The 24,856-nt window shown below is 40.3% G+C and overlaps 1 protein-coding gene and 1 pseudogene across 1 annotated transcript in view; both read right to left on the reverse strand.

The window, feature by feature from the left end:
* Positions 1-857: 857 nt before the first annotated feature.
* On the reverse strand, positions 858-6,244 carry LOC148743084 (adiponectin receptor protein 2-like; annotated as a pseudogene).
* Positions 6,245-20,932: 14,688 nt separating this feature from the next.
* Positions 20,933-24,856, reverse strand: part of LOC111328079 (retrovirus-related Pol polyprotein from transposon 17.6) — a 4,065-nt gene continuing 141 nt past the window's right edge. The window contains exon 1 of the mRNA XM_022932439.2: positions 20,933-24,856. This exon is cut by the window's right edge and continues 141 nt beyond it. Within this exon, the coding sequence (XP_022788174.2) occupies positions 20,933-24,856 (3,924 nt within the window).

Consider the following 24,856-nt stretch of genomic DNA (forward strand, 5'->3'; position numbering starts at 1 on the left):
TCATTCTCTTCTTCCGTTGTGTGCGTATTGGCGGATAAAAAGTAAACTAAATGTGAAGAAAGACATTCTTCACCTTCAAAAGTATAGTTCTAAATAACAATGTAAACAGATTCAATAAAATTGACATCAAATAGACATGCTTCATATGGGTTCCCCTTCCACAGTGACCAGTTAAAATACAAAAACGTTACGAGGGTCTACAGACTCGCTCAAAATAAAGCTTCGCTTAATTATTTTATCATAATAAGAATTCAATATGAAATTGTCGCAAATCGTCGAAAAAGGAATGAATAATACTCTATAAATAGCCAGAGCAACTTCGACATGTTACCCCACGTATCATAGGCGATTTGTAAAATCATTTAGCAGAGAAATCCAGCAATTGGGAAGGAAGATATATACAAGCTCGAAAGTCTTCAGGATCCTGCGCACGAGAAATGCGCAAGCCTAACGCCCCTATAGTGGCGTTATACAAAATCGCCTTTGTATCCTCTTCACACTATAGTAATAATACTTAGATGCAAAAATTGAAGTCGACTCTCTATTCAAGCTGTTCTTTCGCATGCATCACTTCAAACTGAGTTGTGCAGTGTCTTCCCTGATGTTAATAGTTACTGGAACTTTTCACTCAAACACTTTTCCATTGATTTGCTTTTAAATGAGCTCAAAATGTATTTGCGCTCGCTAAGCATGAAGACGGTTTGGAGAGACCTGTAGGCGACGTTCTACGTCTATAACCCAGACCTCCTCTTCAAACAACAAGGCACCCTAGTACTCGTACGTGTTCTTGACATTTCTTCTTCCTCTCATAGCAAGATATGTGCACTTCTGAATGGAAAGAATGATTCTGACAAAGTTCAACTTTCGCATGAAGGTCCCTTTTCAAATCTGTACTGTGCCATCTGACAAATTCCTTACAAATGAACAAACGCTGTGGCCAGGACAAGCAAATGGAAGATCTGGCGGCTCTGAAACTGAATATAAAGTAGAGGAGTAACGGTTTCTAAAGAAACTGTGGCGCTGCGTTGGTAGGAGGTATTACAAGATTTGATTTTGTCAGCTGAGTTGATTATGTGAATTAGTCATTGTTTTCAAAGCTTACATTTCGAGCGCAAGTCAGTAAAAATGAATTTCAAGAATTAATAGGTAGACTTAAAGCCGTAAGGGCAGGACTTCGGTGAGTTATCTAAACTATCTATCGTAGAAGAATTATTAGACATAATTCTAATACATATATGATTTCTTGGTGATGTTTAGCAACCGAACTTCCAGTGCGCGGTTGAGTTAAACCTGACGAAAGACAAAGAGCCCAAGAAACATTTAACAAAACTGATGATAAGAGCCGCAAAGGCTTGCTTACCCAGATGTCACACTTGCCGGGAAAAAATCTCTCAGGAATTCGATTGGCCCACGTAACAGCACTTGCAGTGTAGAGTAGACACATCAGAGCGACTTAGGCGCCTGCAGCTTGCCGGTACGCTAAAGTTACTCCATACAAACATATGAGATGTATTACAGGAATAAATCCACAGCAGCCAAATCAAAGCATTACAACTGAAACGAAAATTTCATGCGAAATCAAATTATGTTTCCATTGTACATACCTAGTGCGCATGACTAGCGCGCAGCCAGCTTAACAAAATGGCGGAACTTCTTTCTGAGATGAGCTCTCCAGTGATGCAAATTGTCATTTTATTGTAAAGAGATATGAATAAGAATAGGGAATAAATCTTCGAAAACAGTAATTGAGTACTTGCTGGTACATACAAAACTATGGTTTTATCTGAAACTGAAGTGAGAATGAGTATGAAATAATAATATAAAAGAGCCAAAGGACACTTTTTCTTTGTAGTTCAAGTTTGCATAACATTGTATATCAAAGATTTTCAATGCAGGTTTCATTTTCAGAGAAAGATCAAGTCCTACATAGAAGAGGCTCTATTCGCTGTTGTACATACCTAGTGCGCATGACTAAGGCTCTATTCGCCGTTTTTCAGGCACTGTATCTGTGCTCAATCGCATGCGCATGCGCCTCCATAAATATTTTATGAATGTATGAGTGTCGCTGTGACACTCTCTTTTCAAATAAATACAATAAGGTTTGCCAATTAAGTGATTTTCGAAAGAATTTCATTAGTTTATATGTTTTGCAAAAAAGGAAAAAAAAGAAATAGCTTGCCGCAATGTGAAACATTAAGCACCAGTCGCATAGCCAACCAGTCTATATTGATAATACCTGATAGCTTTATTCAATCTTCATCCAATCAGATGGAAAACTAAAACAAACGCGGCGTTTTCCCGCGCTTTAAGCAGTTTGCGGGTATTTACTTTGAACTCTTATTGGCCACTGATAATGTAAACCTTTGTTTTGATTGGTCGCTGTGATTATTATTATTTATCCTTTTGTTTTTGAACACTTTATTGAAAACTGCTATATGAATTGAGTTTTGAACGACAAATTTACCTGCTCTAAATATTCGGTAATGGAGCGCGCTGAATTTGTCCCATACGGAAACAATGATGCAGATCACACCAAGAGAACAGATCATTGACATGTATACACTTTTCAGAACTCTTTAATGGTAGAAACCATAATATAACTGAGGTAGAAATGATCCCATGATGAATATTGCTCTCCCTGCGTAATGGAGCCTTGAAAATCAAATGGAACAAAGCACATCGACATTTGATCAAACGAATTTATATACGGCTCGCACAAATACGGGTCGAACAGAGGGAATTCGTCGAAAAACAAATAAGACAGAATTCCAACAACACTAGAAGCATTTGGAAAACAATCAGGTCATGTATTTCAAATACGGCTCGCACAAAGGGAATTCGTTTATAAACAAATAAGACAGAATTCCAACAACACTAGAAGCATTTGGAAAACAATCAGGTCATGTATTCCAAAACAGCCCATGAATGTCAAGAGTTTTACTAAAGATGATCAAACCGTAGCAAACGAATTTAACAAGTTCTTTAGCTCGGTTGTGAAATCTCCGATAAAACAAAATCAACTTCTCGCTAACAAATTTAATTACGCGCCCCCTCCGGACACCTTCATTCCGAGAAACTATCCAACTTCAGAACAGTTCTCTTTCACCATGGTGGAATGCTCTCAGGTTACAGACATTGTTAATTCAATACCTAACAACAAAGCTCCAGGAGTTGACAAAGTACCACCTCGTGTAATTAAAGAGAGTTTGCCGCAGACCATCGCTCCTCGTATCACCTCCATCATTAATGCCTCTCTTGAAAGTGGTGTTTTTCCAGCCTCTTGGAAAATTTCCGAAGTTTAGCCAATTCTCAAGGATGGAGATCACGAAGAAGCTAGCAACTATAGAACAATATCGCTGCTCCCAATACTCTATAAGATATGCGAAAGAGCGGCATTAAATCAGCTGTCTTCATATTTAACAACTAATCAAAGAATATCAGCTGCGAAACAAAGCGGCAACAAAAGATGGCATTCAACTGAAACAGCACTGATCTCTACTACTGATTTTATTCCTCGCGCTATCGACCAGAAAAAAATCACTGCAATCGTATATCTTGATATGAGTAAAGTCTTTGACACTATTAACCACGTGATTCTTCTAAAGAAACTAAAGGACATTGGTTTATCATCTTCTGCACTTCAATGGTCGAAAGCTGTCTTTCTCAAAGAAGATAAAGAAGTCCGCATCAACTCTGTATTATCTGATAGATCACCAGTAGTCAGTGGTGTACCGCAAGGGAGTGTACTAGGAGCATTATTATTTATCATTAACATTTATTTAAACAACCTGCCAAACATCTGTCAGGATTGTTCAACTGAGTGCTATGTGGATGACACAAAGCTTCTATTATACTTTAGTGCGAATGATTCTACTCAAGCTATAGAAAGAGTGAACTCTGATCTGCAACGTATACACGATTAGTGTTTCGACAATTGCTTAATGCTTAATCCTGAGAGGACTAAACTGATGGTCTTTGGCAGTCGAAGAATATCTCTTAAAGTACCAGACTTTAAATTTTCCCTACTTGGAAAGGAAATCATCCCAGCTCAGACAATCAGAGACCTTGGTGTCAGTTTCGATCCCACACTATCCTTTGACAATCATATCTCTGAGACTGTCTCATCCTGCATGTCGAAAGTATCCCAACTAAGCCGCATTAGATTCGCTTTTAACAAAGATCTGCTTGAAACTATAATTAACGCAGTTGCTTTTAGTAAGATGTACTACTGTTCGTCAGTATGGTTGTCCACATCAGCTTGTAATGTTCATAAGCTACAATATGTTCAAAATTTTGTCGCCCGAATTATTTGCAATGTAAAGAAGTATGATCATATTTCTTCAACAATAAGGAATCTACGCTGGCTACCGGTAAAAACAATCCTGTACTATCGTGATGCTACCTTATTATTTAAATGTATAATGGACCAAGCGCTTGAATATTTGACATCCGAGCTTGTAACAAGAGGCAGCGTATCTGGGCGTATAACTAGGAACTTTCAACAGCTTAACATTCCTCTTTTTAAAACTACAACAGTTCAGAGGACCTTTAATCATAGAAGTGTAGCCATCTGGAATAAACCTGACTCAAGATTGAAACTATATGAAAAACCAGCTTCTTTTAAGAGAGCTTTGGAAAGGTAACTCCCGAATGACTCTTTATTTAAAAAAGCATTCTATTTTTAAGTTATAAGTAATTTATGTTGTATATATCGGGTTATTAGTTAGTTTTGTACGTATAGTACCAAGTATGTAAATTATGTAATTGTTGACTGAAAAGCCCCAGAAGGGGATGTGTTTAATAAAATGTATGTATGTATGTATGTATGTAATTTCGTAAGTACATCATCTTAGACTTTCTCGTAGAAACTAAGGAAGGAAATGGCGCACTAGCTGGACAGGGTAACTAACTAACAACTGATTTGTAGACCGGTCAAACAGCGGGTTGACTATGTAGCCTGCTAAATGATCACCTGGCTGAAAAGCTGAGTAAATGATAGTATGACTTGCTTACTGACTGAAGGGCTGACTGACTTTAGGACTGACTGACTGGCTTACTGACTGACTGACTGATTGATTGACCGCTGGTTGACTGACTGACTGACTGACTAACTAACTGACTGACTGACTGACTGACTAACTGACTGACTGACTGACTAACTAACTGACTGACTGACTGACTAATTGACTGACTGACTGACCGACTGACTGACTATATTACTGACTGACTCACCGACCGCATGAAAACGAGATTTTATTTGACCGATTCGTTAACTGATTGAATGACTAACTGCTGTCAGACGGAGATTGACTGACTAACTGACCGAACCGAATGAGCGGATGAATAATGTGACAATTGTGTGACTAACTTTATTGCATAAAGGCTGATAGTTTCGAAAGAAACTGTTTGGGGCTGCGTCGGTAGGAGTAACGAAATAATTGGGATATATCGACAAAGTTGAAATGGTAAATTGGCCACCGTAATGATTACAAAAGCTGACGTTTCGAGCGTTAGCCCTTCGTCGTTAGCCCTTCGCTCAGACGAAGGGCTAACGCTCGAAACGTCAGCTTTTGTAATCATTACGGTGGCCAATTTACTATTTCAACTTTCTTGATATATCCAAATTATAACTTTATTGCACGCTGGCTTTTTTTTTTCGCTCATTTCCTTCAACGTTCTTTTTATTTAAGAAGCGCGGATATAATCGAGACTCCATTAAGACAAAATTTACGAATGAACCCAGTTTAAGCCTCCGAGTGACTGCGCCATTCCTCAACGTGGAAAACTATGACATGTTAAGCTATAGAAATACAGGCAACCTTACCTTCGAAAAATGATCTTGGGGACCGTCTTTGCCGGAATGGCAGTAAACAGTGTGAAAAATCCAGGAAACTCCCAAACACAAGATTGCGCCGACAAAGAAGCAGCTAAAGACAAGTATCTCGTGCCAGTCTCCAGGGATTGGATTAGCGACAGTGAAGGATCGCACAAGCATGTACGATGTATTACACACAAACACGATAAAACCAATCAAATGAGTCCAAATATTACCCGTTTCACTGTGAAGTTTAAAGATACTCTTAAAGCATGCAGTAAAACATGGCACAGGTGGTCTGTGGAAACTCGAAGAAAATTAATTTCCGCAAGGCCAGTCTGGTAGTTCAGAATGGGACAGAAGGTGTTTTTCATTATGAGATACCAACTCTGACTCATGGCGAAATGATTTCTTCCTCTGCAACACCATTCCTAGTCTCTTGCCAATTTTCTTTTGCAGCGTTTTGCTTTCTTTTATGTCTCTGAGGAGTACCAGTCACGTCTTTTCAACAATATAAGCCTCCTTTGAGCTCGTAAATGAGTACGATCCAACAGAGAAAACTTAATTCTGCCCAGTAGGCAAACATCAAATGAATACCTACAACGCCGGTTTAAGAAATCTAAACAGTACTGACTATAGGTCATCGTATTCAACAGCTCCTCGCGTGCGTTTATGCAAAATACGATTCTATGTGCTATTCTTTTACCCAGTAATTCAAACCTGTCCTTGATTCTAAAACAATGATTTCTTGAATTAGCTTATCAAACGGAAGCGCACAGTTGAAATCACGTTATCTCAACAATGCTAATGATTGACTCCATAGAAAATTGTCTCTCGGCGACGCTATAAAATTAACTTCAGCTTAAGGATGTAACCTTTTTTCTCTTAATTTAATGTATCAGCGTTTGGCATAAAAGTAAAGTCTCAAGAGAAAGTGTAAGGCTCGGTTATTCGAACGACTCAGAGATGTGTTGCAAAACAATTCGATTTATAATACCATTCAGTGTTGTGATGAAGATTATCCTCAAGCTGTCACTTAATTAATTGACCAAACCATCAACCCGGATATAAAAAAATCCCCCTATTATCTTTCCGTGTGAAGTTGAATTACCTTTAGTTAGCAGTTTGTCGCCTCAGTTCACTGATGCTTGTCTGTACTTCGGTTCAGATTTATAAGGATTATATTGCTCCTTTCACTTTCATTTGAGCAACTGAAGGATAAAGATATTTTCCGAGCATTTAAGACCTTAAGTTTATGTTGATTTCCTTACTTAGTTTCATCGCTTCTAACTGTTAACCGACAACAGAAAGAGAGCCCGGTCTCGCCCGAGTCTTAATCCGTTTTCAGAACCATAGACGATGTTTAATAAATCATTCAAGCGCATTACTAAGCCGGGTACGGATATTTTCATTGTTATGGTTTTCAAGGCTTTGAAAACAAAACTTACGCTTCAAATCCGGACAAATCTTTCACGGACTCTAACAACTTCAGAAAGGTAATAACTTTGAACATGTCCTTAGTTTTTATTAGATACCCTTACTTATCGCTTGTCTGTAATAAGAAATTATTAAATTTAAGCTTCTCTTTTGGGTTATTGAGGAAAAATACACAAACAGTATGGCGATACAGTTTGGTGTAACTGAACCTGCGTTTCATTACCACAGACTAACCAACCGATTAAAATCCTCCTTATTTTGTGCCTACTTTTTTCCCAACCCCGCAATAAAAATTTTGCGAAAAAGAGAAGAGAAAGCAGTCCACTACTTTCTCGTATTTTGATATTTCTAAATTATTTTTCTTTTTAATTTCTTCCAAAAGAAAAGAAAATCATTAATATTCAGTTCAGTACCACCTTACGAAACATTAACAGTTCCCTTTGTGGTTTCACAGGAGCTGGTTCCCAAAGCAACATGAAGAACCACCGTAATTACATAACAGTCTTTCGCAGAAAAATTTGAATATTCCATGTCAAACACTAAAGGCTTACTTTTTCTAGTCAGTTCACTGTAATTCTCCACCAGTCAATCAGCGTTCCAGAGATTTCAGTTTGCTTCTTGATGTGTAATAGCGTTGAAGAGTAATAAAATAGATGTAGATGTGGTGAAGTGGGATGATTGGTATAATGTTAGAATCGATTCCTCGGCGAAGTCGAGAATCCAGTTAAGACCAAATAGCCTTATTGGCCTAGCAAACCCAGTGCAGGTTTAGCGAGTCCCTTCAGGTCGGGACAGCATCAAATGACACCCATGCACGTATTGCGGGCGCACAGTAAGCTCGCTCCGCGAGTTGCTGTTGCAGTCAGCTGCATTATATAATGGACTCTTTCCGAGTTCTCAAACTTCACACTTTCTAATTTTGGGATTTATCTGCATGAGAATTGAAAGTCATTTATATCTCAAAGGCTTCACAATTGTAATCAATTTACAACAGAAGCCTGGTCTCAAGGTATTCCGGCCCGAAAACGACTAAACTTCTTCTCCTGGTTGGACATTAGTAGAATATATTTCAAAGAAAATTCAATTGATCCAAATATCGCACGGATTATTTCATTATGACGAGAATATTGTCTTCCAATGCATGAGTTTATATATTTCGCCTGACTTAAGTGTCAACTAATTTCGTTGTATTAATATTACTTGCTTTCATATCCAGCTTTGAACTTGACCCTCCCCAGCGTGTATTGAGCTCATGCAGGAGCAGTCATCACCCGAATTTTGTTTTCGAAAACATTACTTTGACTCCAGGTTTATCTTTCTCGAAATTTACTTTGTTAAGCTGAGTATAGATACAAAGAAGGCAAGAAGTGGCATTATGTCTTCAATCGGTGAGGGTGAATTTTTTATAAGAAGAAACGTTTTGGGACATTTTGTACGTACTGCGTACGTAAATCGATTTTTCTTTGATCAGTGCTTCACTAAGTGAATCATTCAGGTGAATTTTAGTAACGACTGGAAACTTTTTTTCTCTGCGTAGAATACTTGTAGGCTCCTCGATTTTTTCCTTACTCTGATTATGAATAGCTTCCTGGAAATTAACTAATTAAGTTAAGTTAGGCTCCGACAGTAAAACTCAGACGTTCAGCGAAGTTTTTCTACTCATAATTTCAATTTTATACTTCACACTCTTTATATGCTGTGGAGTAAATTTAATTACATAATTAAAAGAACCGCAATAAAGATCTAGACTCTTTCACAGAAATTCACGAAAGTTAGTGATAGGAATTACACGATCGTCGACCTCTGAATTTTTTCTACTTATTCTACTTATTATATAAACACTAACAAAAAACCTGACCATTTCGCTTTAGCTGCAAAAGGTGCAATTTATTATGGAACCTTAATAAAGGTGATATTTTCACTTGTGAAGATAACGTGTTACTTTCACGGTGCGCGAAAGCTCGCCAAGTATTTCACTAGTGTCTATATACCAAAATATAATACCACACACTACTTCATTGACGCCTCCCCATGAGGCTAAAAGCGATATATGATAATGATAATGATGTTCAAAATCGTAACAACGATAAAACAACGCGGTTCATCAAGTGGGTTAATAGTTATCAAAAAACATTTGAGTTCATGACTATTAAAAATATCTTCAAAAAAAACGTCAACTAGATAGTAGGGAGTCTTCTTAAAATCTAAATTTGTATAGGTAATCGCATGGGGCCGAGTAAAATTAAGGATTAATATCACGCGTGTTTTCGGAAGTTGCTGAAATTGCCCGAGTCACGCAGCGACGAGGGCAATTTCTGCAACTTCCGAAAACACAAGTGATATTGAAACTTAATTTTACGAGGAACCATGTGATTACTTGTTTATAATATAAGGGGCAAAATGTTTTCTTACTGATCTCGCGCAAAATGGGACGCCATTGTTGCAAAACAAACAGAAATTTCTTTATCTTGGCAGCCGTTGCTAAGCGATTTTCAGCCAATAATTTTCAAGTAATAATTCCCGGGGCAGTTACAAAAATTAAAAAAAAAATGCCCTCTGTCTTGACCAATCACAATTCAGTAATTTTGCCCCTTATATGATAAAAAGTGGAATGTTAATCAGGACACAAAGTCTATAGTTTTAAGGTTTTTTCAAGCAACAAGGGGTGTTTAAAAGCTTCGAAATCCGTATTTCAATAAGAAATTTAAATACGAGCTTTTGCTCGATCGCTAATTGACAATTGGTTCATGCTTTAGCGTGCACTATCGAATTATGGAGCACCCAGGAAGTGGAGAGCACGAAAGAAGCGTAAGAGTTGCCCGAGGCAATAGCCTCGGGCAACTCTAGCTTCTTGAGTGCTCTCCAAACTTCCCACGTGCTCCATAACTCGATAGTGCACAGCTAAAAGCATGAACCAATTGTTTTATAACATAGCCGGTGGAATTCTGCATCATATCCGACGCGAAAAACGGACAACAATATCAGAAGTGATTGTTCGCGATAAGCGAAATATTTGTTTGTGTCCAGTTGTCCTACTGTCATGTTTTCCATCGGAGTTTGTATTTGTTTCTCGTTACACCAAGCTAAAATAAACACAAGTTTTCTCTGAGTTTAAAAAGAAACCATTTAAAAGTTATTTTCGTGAAGGAAAACCAGACAGAAAGACTGCTATCGCTACATCTGTAATTTGATGTACATATGTAATGAAATGAGTTGATACTTTTGCAGACAATTTTTCCGTCAGTTTTACTATTTCCGAGGACAACCGTAAATATTTATCTAACAATTTTAAAGCGGAAAAATTTAAGCTTATCTTTGAAGGTTGAAACAGACCAGTTTGTCATTTGTTTGGTTTAACCAGAGTGTCTTTCTGTCAAAATTTGTTGCATTTCACCCTCGGACAAGTGAAGCGATGGCGCTGATGCCGTCTCCTTTTCCGTTGTTTTTCTCGTTTTCTGCCTCAGTTAAGAACTCTAGCCCAATGAAAAAGGTCGGAAAATTGTCTTCGTTTGGGACTGGTGGGCCGAGTCTCTGTCTGTATCCAGTATTGTCGCGAAATATATTATTTTTCACGCGCTCACAATGGCCGCTCGCGAGAAAAAAAAAATTCTGGCGAAGCGATTTGCTCACGCTATCAGCGTGCACTATCGGGATTTTGAGCACGCTTACGTATATTGAATTTGATTGCACGGCTCTGCTAGCTATGTTATAATTAATAATTGGTTCATGCTCTAGCGTGCTCTATCAAGTTATGGAGGACGCGGGAAGTTTGGAGAGCACGAGAGAAGCGTAAGAGTTGCCCGAGGCGATAACCGAGGGTAACTCTAGCTTCTTGATTACTCTCCAAGCTTCCAGCGTGCCCCATAACTTGATAGAGCGCGCTAAAGCATGAACTAATTGTTTTAGAACATAGCCGGTGGAATTTTGCATCAAATCTGACACGCAAAACGGACAACAATATCAGAATTGATTGTTCGCGGTAAGTCGAAATATTAAGCAAAATAGGAAATACTTTTTATTTCAAGTTTTCTGTTTAAGGCTCGAGCTTTATTTTACTGCGTTTAAATGCTTGATTCTTTATTTTTAAAAAAGACATCAAGTTCAAGGATGAAACCTTTATTTAACAATTATTTCCTGATTAAATATAAAATTCTCCTAACCACAGAGAAGAAACTTTGCGGTTTAATTGGTTAGTTTACAACACACTACATTTTCTGTTTCTCTGAGAAAACGAACACTTCGCGCAAGAGAAGAGTTAACGTAAGTCAAAATGCTTCAAAAAGTATATCGATTGCCGAAATTAGACCATTGCAAAACGGTCCGAGTAAACACTGAGAACAGTATAACAGTAAATGTCAACAAGTGTGGCTAAAATTTGATCCAAGAGTGATGGGGACACTTTGAACGGTGTAGTTGTTAAAGAAAGATCCGAAGCCGCTAGTGGTTTTCTCAGTTGTAGTGAACACAACGAGGCCGTTTTCCTGCACTTCTCTCTGTATGTTTATGGCGGTTACAGTGGCAAGAGATTCGGATCTGTCAGAGGTCAAGCCTTTGGAAAGGACTTCGCTGCAGGTACGGAGCTGGGATGTCGAGGGCTGCGTGTTGTAATGTAAAAGACTCTGTTCGCTACGGTGACCAGAGATTGCCATTATGTGGCCGTTCTCTACACCAGCATTCGACCATAAGGTGATTGCGATGGCTCTGACGCTGTGGTTGGTGTACATTTTGGAGAGTTTTGCTTTGTAACTGATGCTTTTCATCATCCCGTCGAGTTTTTTTGCCACCAATTGGTCGGGCGTCGAACCAGACTTTATCGTCATAGTCATAGCTCGTTTTCTTCAGCTGCCTCTGACCTTCTCTTCCTCTCCGACAAAAGAATAAAATAACGTGAAACAATACATTGCGGAGGAGGGTGAGTGGATTACTCAGTGCAATGGCTGGCGATGCTCTCAACTTCATCAAGTCTTCGCTCTCTATGGCTGGCTTGTGGGTGACATTTTCCTTGCCCTGGCGCTTCAAACGGACTATCTGAGCGTTTAACATTTCATTTAATCGTCTAAATCGAGGATCTGAACTCAGTTTGAGCCCTCTGCTTAGGGGTGGTGCATTCAGTTATCTCTCAATAGAGTGCCTGAAACCAAAGAAAGAGGATTTGCTGTAGGATTCCCCGGACTTGTTCCTCGCTTCGGTATAGAACCTGCGCAGGTTTGTGTCCAGTTGTCCTACCATCATGTTTTCCATTGAAGTTTGTATTTGTTTCTCGTTACACCAAGCTAAAATAAGAAAAAATTTCCTTTGAGTTTAAAAAGAAACCATTTGAAAGTTATTTTCATGAAGGAAAACCAGACAGAAAGACTGTTATTGCTACATCTGTAATTTGATGTAATTAAATGTGGTAATCCTTTTGCAAACAAAATTTCCGTTAGTTTTACTATTCCCGAGAACAACTGTAAACATATATTTAACAATTTTAAAACGGAAAAATTTAAGCTTACCTTTGAAGGTTGAAACAGACCAGTTTTTCATTTGTTTGGTTTTACCAGAGTGTCTTTCTGTCAATATTTGTTGCATTTCACCCTGGAACAGTAAAGCGAATCGTGACGGCGCTGATCCCGAGTCTCCTTTTCCGTTGTTTTTCTTTTTTTCTGCCACATTTAAGAACTCTAACCCAAGGGAAAAGGTCGGAAAATTGTCTTCGTGTTGGGAATGGCGGGCCGAGTCTCTGTTTGTATACATTATTGTCGCAAAATATATTATTTTTCGCCGCGCTAACAATGGCCGCTTGCGCGAAAAAAAACATTTTCTGGCGAAGCGATTTGCTCACGCTATCAGCGTGCGCTATCGGGATTTTGAGCACGCTTACGTATAATGAATTGGATTGCGCGGCTCTGCTAGCTATGTTCTAAAATTAACTGGCACAGCTGGTTTACATCGGCTTTAGTGTGTCATCTCTTGCATATCGATTTTATTATTTTCTGTTCATGTCATATTTTAGATATTTCATAATTTCCACCGCGAGCTTTTAATTATCAATTACGTGATTACTTATTTCATACATTGCTAACTTTGAGGGCCTCACTGAAAACCGCTATGGCGAACTGGGCTCCCTCTCTCAATATTTTTTAATAATAATTACAATGATGTACACCCCGAGTTTATACCGTCGTTTAGCCAGTATAACCGGCGGTCAGAACAATCATTGCAAGTGTGGTGTGATCAAAATGTTTCCCGTCCCGGTGAAAGCAGGCTAGCGATGCTTTTAATGAAGTTTTGGACAACTTTGTTGAGCAGTGAAACAGTTTGCTGAAGAACAAGGCACGAATAATTTCAAGAAGAACGTTTATATGAGGTGAATAAACTGATACGAATGATCTTAGCCAGACCCGACGATAAACGTTTCTAAGCCCAAGCAATTATTTAAAATTATCTTTACTGTTAAATAGTGATACAGTGCGTCTCGTGTATTTCATTTATCGCGTAGATACATGGAGAAAAACAGCCTCGTAACTCTGTCACCGGATCAGTTCCAAGGCTTGTCCAAACTGAAAGACCAGCTCAGTAAGTAAACCCAACAATTTTATTTGAACGAGATGGCGGACGGAAATTATACTTATCTGCACTAGTAAAAACTCTTCACCTTTCGCGAGATACCTGATCATCTGTAATCCGGCAATGTTCATTAGCGGCTGTCGTATTATTTGGTTAATTTCAATTTTCTGCTAGGGGATGCGGGATTGCCAAAAAAAATAAAGAACACATACTTGAGGAATAAGTAATTCTAAATTATAACTTAAATTGTATCTGTGGCGTGACACAAAAAGTGAGCAGACTTATTCCTTCACCCTTGTTCTGCCTACGGTTTCGTTGAATTACTCAAACTAGTGTGCCTTGGCTGGCTTAAATTCAGACACCTTAAGCTTGGAAGTTACCAGAGTCACGTATGACATTGCTCGAGTTTGAAGTTGCTATTACATCCAAGATAGCAACTGCCAACTCTGATCTCATTGGCATAATGTCACATGACAGAAAAAAAAAAAGAATTATTAAAAGGACGTAGCGATTCTTTCCCACTTATAAATCAGCGCGTACTCATACTCGGATTAAGCGAGGCAACCGTTAACTGCCATTACCTAATTTTTTGAGTAGTCCTAAGCAGTGAGGTATTTTTAATCTTCTTTTTGGTGTCACATAATATATAAAGATGTTTTTTTATAATAAGACGAGGAAGAATTGATAAAGCTATTGGAAGTTTTTTTTGCAATGGAAGTTTGCTTCTAGAGTTTTCTGTACTTTAAGTAATAATGATCCGTCTTCTTTGTCGTTCAAGGGCTGTTTATAAGAACAATATTCAGTACCTACAGCATGGAGTTTTTAAAGACTTAACAAACATGCAGCTCATGTAAGTCTCTGTTTCTCATTAGCATTTTTAATCGACGCTAATGAAGCACTGCAAAACTGGGGTCTTGTGAGAGTGCAGTCGTCGGCATGTTCTGCATCTCCGTCATTTGGGTAGGTTGTGTCAAAAGTTACACACGAGTGACCACGATTGACAGCGAATGACCACGAGTGAACACTAACAACCATGGGTGACCAAGAAGTTATATATTTGGCTGACATCATAATCACATTATCATCACGTGACTTCATACAAAAACTTATGATTTCAACGTAGATAAACCATTCACGGAGATTGACATTCGCAAACAATGTATCACTTCCTCCATTGAAAGCGTAGTTCCCAGAGCTACTTCGCTGTCAAAAATTGTTGCCCAATTAGTCCGTTTCCGTCCAGAATCCCGGCAGACAGAAGAAATTAAGTTAGGGAAATGAATGGGAAGAAAACGAGCGATAAATACCAAAAAATACGTTAAAATATAAAATAAAAGATAAAAACAAAACAAACGAAAAAAAAAGCAAAGATGCAAAGTTGACTGAGAAGACTCTTCTCTTCGTCACGGTGACGAGTGATTGAAACCGGATAAAAGGTTCGTGTGGTGGGAAGCAGGAAGATGACATCACTCCTTCCTTCCTCTAGTTACTGCTTACTAGTTACTCTTGATCACACGAGTCACTGATGGAAAGTAGTGGTCATTCATGGTAACTCATGGTAACTCGGAGTTACTCGTGGTTACTCGTGGTCACTCGTGGTCACTCGTGGTCACTCGTGGTCACTCGTGGTCACTCGTGGTCACCATGGTCACTTGTGGTTACTCATGGTAACTAGTGGTCAATCATAATCGCTCGGGACTCACTCGTGGTCGTTTGTGGTCACTCGTGCTCATTCGGTGTTACTCTTGCTCTCTTACAATCACTTATTTTGATTTTTTTTTTTTAATCTAACTTTATGTTCTAATGTTTGTCATTAACGAGTTACCCTTTCATTCTATCGTCGTTTACAAGAGGTTTTATTTCAACAAAATCCGCACAGTGAGCAACGAACAATTTAAAGATATTGAGTCAAGTATTCGATTCCTGTGAGTATGAACAAACTACTATTATTCAAGGCGAACGTGTGATTAGGCTTCACCGTGAGTGAATTTCAAATTCCAAGGAGACAATGCCCATAACTCTCGGATTAGCGTCCCTTCCCCCATCTTTACTGACAAGTAATCCAGTCAGCTTAATCATGCAAGTTGAGAATTGCATTTTTCAGGTTGCCCATAAATACCTTTACGAGTGTAAAACCATAGTGGTAAAACTAAGGATGGGCTTTGTATGTTAATGCACCGTTATACCGTTATCACGCACAAGTTTTCAGTATAATCCTAAAACCAATCAGATCTGGCCACCGAGAACTTTTAGGAAAACTAAATTAGGGCTTCCTTTCAATGAAAAGTCCCCTCTCAAGTAGATTACAGTTGTAATATGGCATGTATACACATTTCGAGTTATTAGGCATGTTTTACGTACTCAGTAACGAATTATTCTTATTCAGATAAGTGTGACTATGTTGGGAAGGGGGTCTTGGTTACTTACTCTCTTGTCTTCTAAAATGCTCTTTTTTCCCATTACTCAGGGTCCTAACTGAATGGTTAACAACGAAATTGAGGCAACTTTGTTCATTGACAATGGTATACTATTCCGTTCCTTCATGCCCTCTAAATCCACCTTTTAAGAGCTACAAGTCAAAGGGAATTTGTTCGATTGCTCTCAAATTTTGACAGTAGCTAGTTTTACATATAAGCAATAAAAAATTTCTCCGAATTTTTAATTTCTAGATACTTTTTTTTCAAGAGCGATTTTTGTACGATCACTCCACATTTTTTTTAATCCTATTTCAAAAATGTTCTGTAACTTGTCACTGAAATTGAATTTGGCACACCGCAGACATGTCTTTTTTAGCGCTTTGGCCTCGGTAACGGAGGGACACATTAAATTAGCGAAAAAAAAAAATTCGCTTTGACATGTAACGTTCGAAAGGTTATTCGGGCGCTCGTATTTAGAAGTCGTGAAAAATTCGATAATTCAATTTTTTCCAAATTTTTTGCTATACTCTGATTACCAGTCCTATAAGCTTTAATTTGATATGGGGTTTAGATATCTACAGTTTGAACCGGACGCGCTACATCGCTGGCACGCGAGACACCCCTGAAGGTGCACGGTAACCTTAAGCCGAAACGGAGCTGCTAAATTTGCGAAGCGAGTAAGCTGCGAAATACGATACGCTAAGTTCTTCAAATGAATGATGAAACGGAGGAACTGAGAAACGATAGAACTGTGGATCGGTGGAGCTGCGGAATATGTTGGGACGCGGAATGACCGAATACATTTTACGCATGAAAAAAAAAAAAGAGCCTCAAAAAATGGAATTGCAATAAAATAGGAAAATTATTCATAATTCACAAGCGAAATGAAACAAGCATAGGCATGTTGGAGCCCAGGGGATAGGAAACCATGAGTCTTTCGAGCTAGCCCCTTTAAATTATTGTTATATTAACACTGTTAGCATTATTATTATTATTGTTAATACTATTATTTGTTACCATTTTATTACTGGTTGAATGTCAATTGGACAGTATATTCCTGAATCATCTTACTCTTGTGGAACAGGGTAGTCATCATTATGTGGGATGCGGCAGGTTTTCTGTTTAGCATGTGAGACAAATATTCTCCAACTCTACGTGATAGCGTCTAGCTTTTTTTTTAATGCTATTAGAATTGTGCTTTACCAGTGGCCACATACAGTCTTTGACTGTTTATTTTTGTTCTTGATGCCTTGCATCTGGGTACGACGTATTCTGAGTCCTAAACTCCAGCGATTCTTGGGCTATTTGATGGAAAAGTGCGGACGAAATCAAAACAATGAAGGTACGTTTATCGAAAACCATGTTTTTGGGAAATAAGGATTATCATTTTGTCGTGCGTTGAAGACGCTGTTTCTCAAAACAAACCTGTTCTACTGAAGTTTACGTCAAAATATACTTAACGTTGACATTAGATCAAGTAATGTTTTGTACAACCTCACTCTTCCGAACAATCACAGGCAATGAGAAATTCATTTCTCACTTTGAGCAATGTTTGGTTCTTATCAACCGAGCGGGAGGTCTGGGTGGGAGAATCTTGACCAAGGTCACCAGTACAGACCTAATGCGACCTAGCTCGGTTACTGAAGATGTTTATCATATGGCTGTGTCTAGAAAGCAACGGAACATTATATTCTTTGTACCTTTTTTTTCTAGACCGGTCTAGATGCCGGTCTAGATGGGAAAATCTAGACCGCTTTCAATATTGATTTCAGTCAATCAAATTCGTGAATTCAGTAGTTCCCAATCCTTGTGAGACACAGCCATATAATAACTAGAGTTAATTTTAATTAGTTTGATTTTCCTCGGTTGAGGGTACGTTAAGACAACCTGAAGGAAAGTCATCATCAGAGTCTTGCTGAGCGGATTTGCATATTTAAGAGTGGTCCTCTGTGATGTCAGCTTTCATTGATTCAGCTTGGCATTTGTCGTGCAAGGTTGTTTCACTAAATCTCATTAGTTCTTGAAATCTGATTAAGTTTCATTGTCACGCGATAACCTTCTGGTGATTGTACTTCTGCATGATTATCTTGCATGATTAGCATGCCTTATCTTGCATGATTATCATGCCTTATGAACCAACTAACCCTTGGAGTCGGAGGCCAGGATGGGCGAAGGAAAAAAACACTTAAAATGTTCTCATAATGCCATGTGCCGAAGTAATTATCTATTATAATTATTGATCCCCATGAAATCCTATTGTTCTGTGTCTGTGTTGGATCTTCGATTTTAGTCGCACCTATGTGTGATAATTGTGATGCTCATTGCTATTGTTCTTTGTTGTGATGAATATATCTTTGATTTTAATTGTGCCGAGGGTTGTTATTGTAGCTCGTTGTTATAGTTGTTCAAAACAATTCTAATGATGGAATTAATTCGTGCAAGGCGTGTAAGACTGCTAATTTGCATACTTTATAAGCCTGAGAATTCAGTCATTTTACTCAGCGCGAACCTAGGTTTAGAAAGAAGATGGATTCGTCGGAAGACGAAGGACTATTTATTACACAGAGCTCTAGGAAGGCAGATATTTCAGTAGAAATCGAAGATAATGTAGTGTAACGTTTGGACATTTCTGTCAGTGCTTTAATTCTTTATCGACTTCTAAAGGCGGCGTTTCCATTTCCTTTTTTTAAACAGAGCAAAGATTTAGAACGCCAATTACAGCGTCAGAATGGAAGAAATTTGACGAAAGTTGAGTCTCAGACACCAGCCGCCGGAAATGGGTGTGGGTTTTGAAAGCCTATGAGGAGTCGAAGAAGCAATATTTTTAATAATTGTAACCTGCACACTGCAATATTTTTAATATTGCAGCCTGCACACTGCAATATTTTTTATATTGCAGCATGCTTATTTAGCGCGTTTAATTATATTGCCCCTGATGATTTCCCTGCTAACAAAAAGGACCTCCTCCGTTTTCCTCATACAGTTGTTTTGTCATCTTAAAGACTACAATCGTTGATTTGATGCAGAGAGAGAACAATATAATTTCATGGGGATCAGTAATTATAACCCGTTAATAGCCGTCGGTCTCATTTAAACGACAGGTTTACCCGGTAAAGTTCAAAAGAAATACCGCTGATGTTTATGGGAGAAACTACCTTATGAACATTTCTACCTGCTATCATAGCTGTTGTTTTTAATAAATACTGTCAAGAGAAAGTGCATAGGAAGTAGCATTTATAGTACAGAGCACTTTTTATTTTATAACATTTCACTTTTCAGTTCTAATCCAACGAGAGGCAGAGAGCGATGACAGTGATGACAGTGATAACAAATCGAAAGATCAAAGTGAGCATGAGCAAAACGCAGAGCAGACCGATCCTGAAGAGCCTGGAGAGAGAGATGAGACTGAACAGGATGGAAAACCAGAGGAATATCACAAAGGCCAATCTGAGCAGAAAAACGATCCTAAAAAAAACGAGAAAAAGAATCTGAAGAACAACATGAGGATGAAATGGGAGACGAGCCTGACAAACAAGAAGAAGAATCGGAAAACGACTGCATAGAATCCAATGGATAAGATGAAGATGACATTGAAGATGAGCCTAACAAACAAGACGAAGAACTTAAAAAAGGACTTCGAAGAATCTGAAAAGCAAGACGAAGATGGCATGGACGATGAAGCTGGGGAAGACGAACAATTAATCGCGAGTAAGGGTATGTATACTAACCCTAGCCCCTGCTTTCTTTGAAAAAAGAAAATAAGAATTCTGATGTATTGAGATCTTTTTCATCAATTTGGAGGACTAATACTGAATAACATCTCCTCACTATTCCTCAAACAAATTGTTTGTTTCTACAATTTCGTCATCTTTGTTACCCTGCTGAACTACATTCAGCGGTTTACTCGAATAGTGAAAGAACTTTAAACTCATTGGGAAGAATTGGAACTGTTTTTCTTTCCCCAAAGCGACACGGTAGCGTTCTCGGGAAGCGCTTTTGCGAGGTTTGCGTTGTTCTACGGTGCCCCACCTTATATAACAAGCTCGCTATGAATTAGTCTGAGCAGAGTGTAAGTATTTAACACAGGGCAAGTTACTGAATGTCTTCTTTTTGCCTTGTGTCATGTTATTATGCAATAGATAGACACCAAGCAGATGATAATCTCCCAGCAGTCTTAGGGCGAGAGTCTCCAAGAGCACCGCTGGCCACGTTTGACGATGACAGTGATCTTGATCAGTTTTACGAAGCGCTGGATGATATAAAAGAAACGAGTGTGTAATCAATAACACTGTATTCACAGATGAGTGTATTCTTCGTGTAACAAATTTCATTTGAAATGGATTAAGTAGGTGTAATGGAGGGTAAGTGGCTTAGAATACAGGCGAGTGCTCTACTCGAACGTTTCTTTAATTCATGCTTTCACTACTATCTATGTACACTCTCTTGCCTAGCTCGCCTCGTGCGTTAACATCCGGGCACTAGCGTATGACCGTATTAGGTAACGACACTACATCTCTCCCCTCTTTGAAACAAAAACCCGCCTAGCATGATATGCGACTTAAAAGGAAACAAAACAAATTGAAACGACTTTCTAGCGGTTTCAAAGTCCCTAAGGCCTAACAGGATTGCAAAAGTGTTTAATGTTTCTAAGGCTCAAAGGAGTCCAAACACAACTCTAAACAAAGTCTTCAACAGTTCACGTGCTGTCCGCTTTTCAGCCACAAACATAGTCGTCCAACTTGACTGGGCGCGTTCGCACACGCAGCGGATAGCGTCTCGACGGTAGGACATCAGATTGCATCGGTGCATCTGCGGCTTCAGGTGTAACAGGTGTACCGTCAACGGGATCCTTGCCGGTCTCTGCAGTAGCGTTTTCTTCTGCTGCCACAGGGACATTCTTGAAGAACGAAGAGTTCCTTGTCACCTGAACGCCATTGTCATCTTGTGCAGTCACCATGGATCCTTTCTTCGCTACGACGATGTGCGGCCTGGGGTCATACGGCGTGTCACTTTTCTTCTTAGAGTCGTCTCTCTTGACAAGCACCGTGTCGCCTTCTTTGACGGTTGACGGCTTTACATAACGCTTGTTGTCTGCGTGCTTCTTAATCTTAGCCTTCGCTGACCGATCACGTTCTCGGATCTCCAGGTCTGAGTGGGGTGTTGTCAACTCGGGAAGTTTCGTCTTCATCGGTCTTCCAAATAGTGCCGTTGCTGGAGCCACTCTCGTTGTACTGTGTGGTGTGGCGCGGTAGTTTCTTAGTAGCCTGTTCAGCTCCTGTTTGGGGTTCTTACATTCTAACTTCGCTGTCTTGATGACTTTCTTTACGGTGCGTACAAATCGTTCGACTTCTCCATTTGCTCTGGCCCATTTTGGAGTGACGTTTCGATGCTTGAAGCCAAGGTCGTCTGCAAATGACGCGAATTCCTTGCTGTTGAACGGGGGACCGTTGTCGGACTTGACTACGTCTGGAACTCCAAATTCCGAGAACACTTTGTCTAGCTTAGGTATTACCATTGCTGCTGAGGTCGATTTTACTATCTCTACCACTGGGTATCTGGAGTAGTCGTCCGTAACCATAAGTAGGTACTCTTGATTCGGCAGGTTAGCAAAGTCCACACTGAGTTCTTTCCATGGAGCTGCTGGGAGTGGTGACATCTGTAGGGGTTCTCTGTTGCATTCAGGAGTAGTGATCAGGCATGCGCTGCATGACCTAACTTTGCTTTCCACCAGTTTGTCGATGTTCGGGAACCAGACTTTCTCGCGCAATAGAGACTTGGTTTTTACGAGCCCTTGATGGCCTTCAAGCGCTAGGTTAACCACGTGTTCCTGTAAACTCTTTGGGATAATTATGCGGGTTCCACGTAGGATGAGGTTGCCTGACGCACTCACCGCTAGCTCGTCCTTCACTCTTTCTAGGAGTCGAAACTCGGTAGGGTTGACACCAGGGCGTTTGACTACAAGGTGCCAGTTGCCTTTCGCGATAGCCTCGGCTATGCCTTGGAGGGTGGCATCGGCTTGAGTAGCTGCTTCGATGTCTTGTGTCTTCAGAGCTTTGGGAGTCGAAGTAGTCGCTAGGTAATTGATGTACTCCTCCGCTATTTTCTGCTGATGGGTCGTTTGGGCTGCATTCTTTGCTGGGTGCCGTGACAAGTAGTCTGCCGGGTTTGTTTCACCTTTACTATACTTGACTGTGATCTGATATGGCTGAAGTCTTAGTGCCCATCTTTCAATTCGTGCGGGAGGCTTAGAACTTGGATTGCCATAGATGGTCACTAGGGGTTTATGGTCTGTGTAGACTGTAATAGGCTTCCCATAGACATACAAGTGTAAGTGTTCGCAAGCCCAAACCACGGCGAGGGCCTCCCGTTCTGTTTGGCTGTACCGCTGTTCGGTTGCTGTAAGGGAACGACTTGCATAGGTGACCACATGTCTTTCTTTGGTCTTCTGGTCGACTTGTGAGAGAAGGGCAGCTAAGCCCACTGGACTGGCATCAACCGAAATTTCTGTTTCCTTTTCCGGATCGAAATAGGCAGTGACGGGTGCGCTGGATAGTGCTTCTCTCAGCTGGTTAACTGCCCGGTCGTGCTCTGTTGTCCAACACCACGGTTGGTCCTTGTGGGTCAGCTTGCGTAGGGGCTCAGTTTTAGTGGCGTAATCTGGGATAAATCTTGAACAGTAGCTTGTCATCCCCAGCAGGCTGCGAACCTCTGATGCTGTGGATGGTGTCGAAAGATTGACTACTTCTTCAACTTTCTTCGGGTCTGGTGCTATGCCATCTTTAGAGAACACGTACCCAAAGAATTCCAACTTGTCCTTGCTGTACTCACACTTTCCCTTGTTGAGGGTCAGGCCTTTCTCTCTTAAACGCTGGAACACAGCCCTTAGGTTCTGATCATGTTCTTCGTGTGACTTGCCAAAGACCAGGATGTCGTCACTGATGTTTTTCGCACCATCAATGCCTTCCAGAGTCTCTCGGATCACATTTTGGAAGATTTCAGCTGCACTTGATATTCCAAAGTTGAGACGCTTGTAGCGCATTAAGCCCATGTGGGTACCAAAGGTGGTGATGTATCGGGACTCGGGTGCCAATTCGAGCTGGTTGTAACCCTGGTTAAGATCTAGTTTGGTAAAGACCTTAGCTCCGTTCAAGTATCCAATCATCTCTTTGATAGTGGGTGTGACGTGACGCTCGCGTCTTATCACCTTGTTCGCCTGGCGCATATCCACGCACACGCGTACCTTGCCTGGAGATTTTGGCTTCGGAGCTACCACTATAGGAGACACCCAGGGTGTGGGGCCTTCGATACGTTCAATCACACCTAACTCTTCATCGCGTTGTAACTGCTCTTCTAACTGCTTACGCACATGGAAAGGGACTCTTCTGTGCGGTTGTGCAACAGGTGGTACGTTTTCGTCGATGTGCAGCTTTATCTGGTAGTTCTTGAGCTTGCCTAGTCCATGGAACAGGTCATCGTATTCCTTAATCAGATTTTCTGGCGCATTTGTTCCCGCTCTTATCGGTTGGCCTCCGATTTGCTGAACAGTTTGAAGTAGGTTAAGCCCTTGTGAAGCCCTCCAGCTTAGCAGGGAGCCACCAGATCCTTTTATAACATATAACCTGTCACTAAGCTTCTTTGTTTCTGACTCGAGTGCGGTGGTGAATTTTCCAAGGACACGAAGGGGAGCCTTTGATTGGTAACCATATATCTTTACGCTGCTTGGCTCGAGGTTAGGGCGGTTGGGTAGCCTGCGGTACTCCTTCTCATCCAGAATGTTAATACTTGCTCCAGAGTCTGCCATCATTGTCACAGGTGTGCCACACACTTTAATCTTAAAGAAGGGTTGATCTTTCAATGCCTTTGTGCCTAGAGAGAAGGTGTATACTTCCTCTTCGTCGCTCGACTCTTCTTCACCAACTTTGTGTAAGGTGGAACGGCGTGTGTTCCTTGATTCACCTTTGTCCTTGGATTGGCATACGGCCTCAAAGTGGTTCAATTTTCCACAGCTTCGGCAGATGGCCCGATAGGCTGGGCAGGATGTTTTTCCTCCACGATGGGGGTAATTACCACCACAATTGCGGCATTTTTGGCTTGATTTCCGGTCTTCGTGACCACCGTTGCGTGATTTCCGGTCACGTGGTTTCTTCTCGGTTTGACATCCGCCATCTTTGTTTGATTTCCGATCCCTTCGCCTTCGATTCTCATGTCGTGAAGACAAACTGTTTACCGATTGATTCTCCTCAATGTTAGCGGCTTGTGTTTTGGAAAGTTCCATGGACCTTCCAGCATCCAGCAGTTGTGTCAGGGTGTACGCTGGATTCTCGAGTGCTTTCGTAAGCAGCTTGTGAGAACTGCAGCTTTGAACTATTTGGGTTTTGATCTCACGATCTACATCATCAAATTCACAAGTAGCGGCCAACTGTCTCAGCCTGGTGTGAAATGCTGAGATGGTTTCATTGCTTTCTTGCTTGGCTTGACGAAAAACGTAAATTTCGTACTCACGGTTTTGTTTGGGAGTGAAATAAATCGTCAAGGCTTGCACGGCTTTTTCAAGCGGATCATCATCTTCTCCCACTGTCGTGTTGGGGAGCGTGTCAAAAATTTCGTTCGTCGCTGCGCCGGCATAGTGGAGTAGAAG

This window comes from Stylophora pistillata, chromosome 1 (assembly GCF_964205215.1).
Source record: "Stylophora pistillata chromosome 1, jaStyPist1.2, whole genome shotgun sequence".
NCBI classification, from domain to species: Eukaryota; Metazoa; Cnidaria; class Anthozoa; order Scleractinia; family Pocilloporidae; genus Stylophora; species Stylophora pistillata.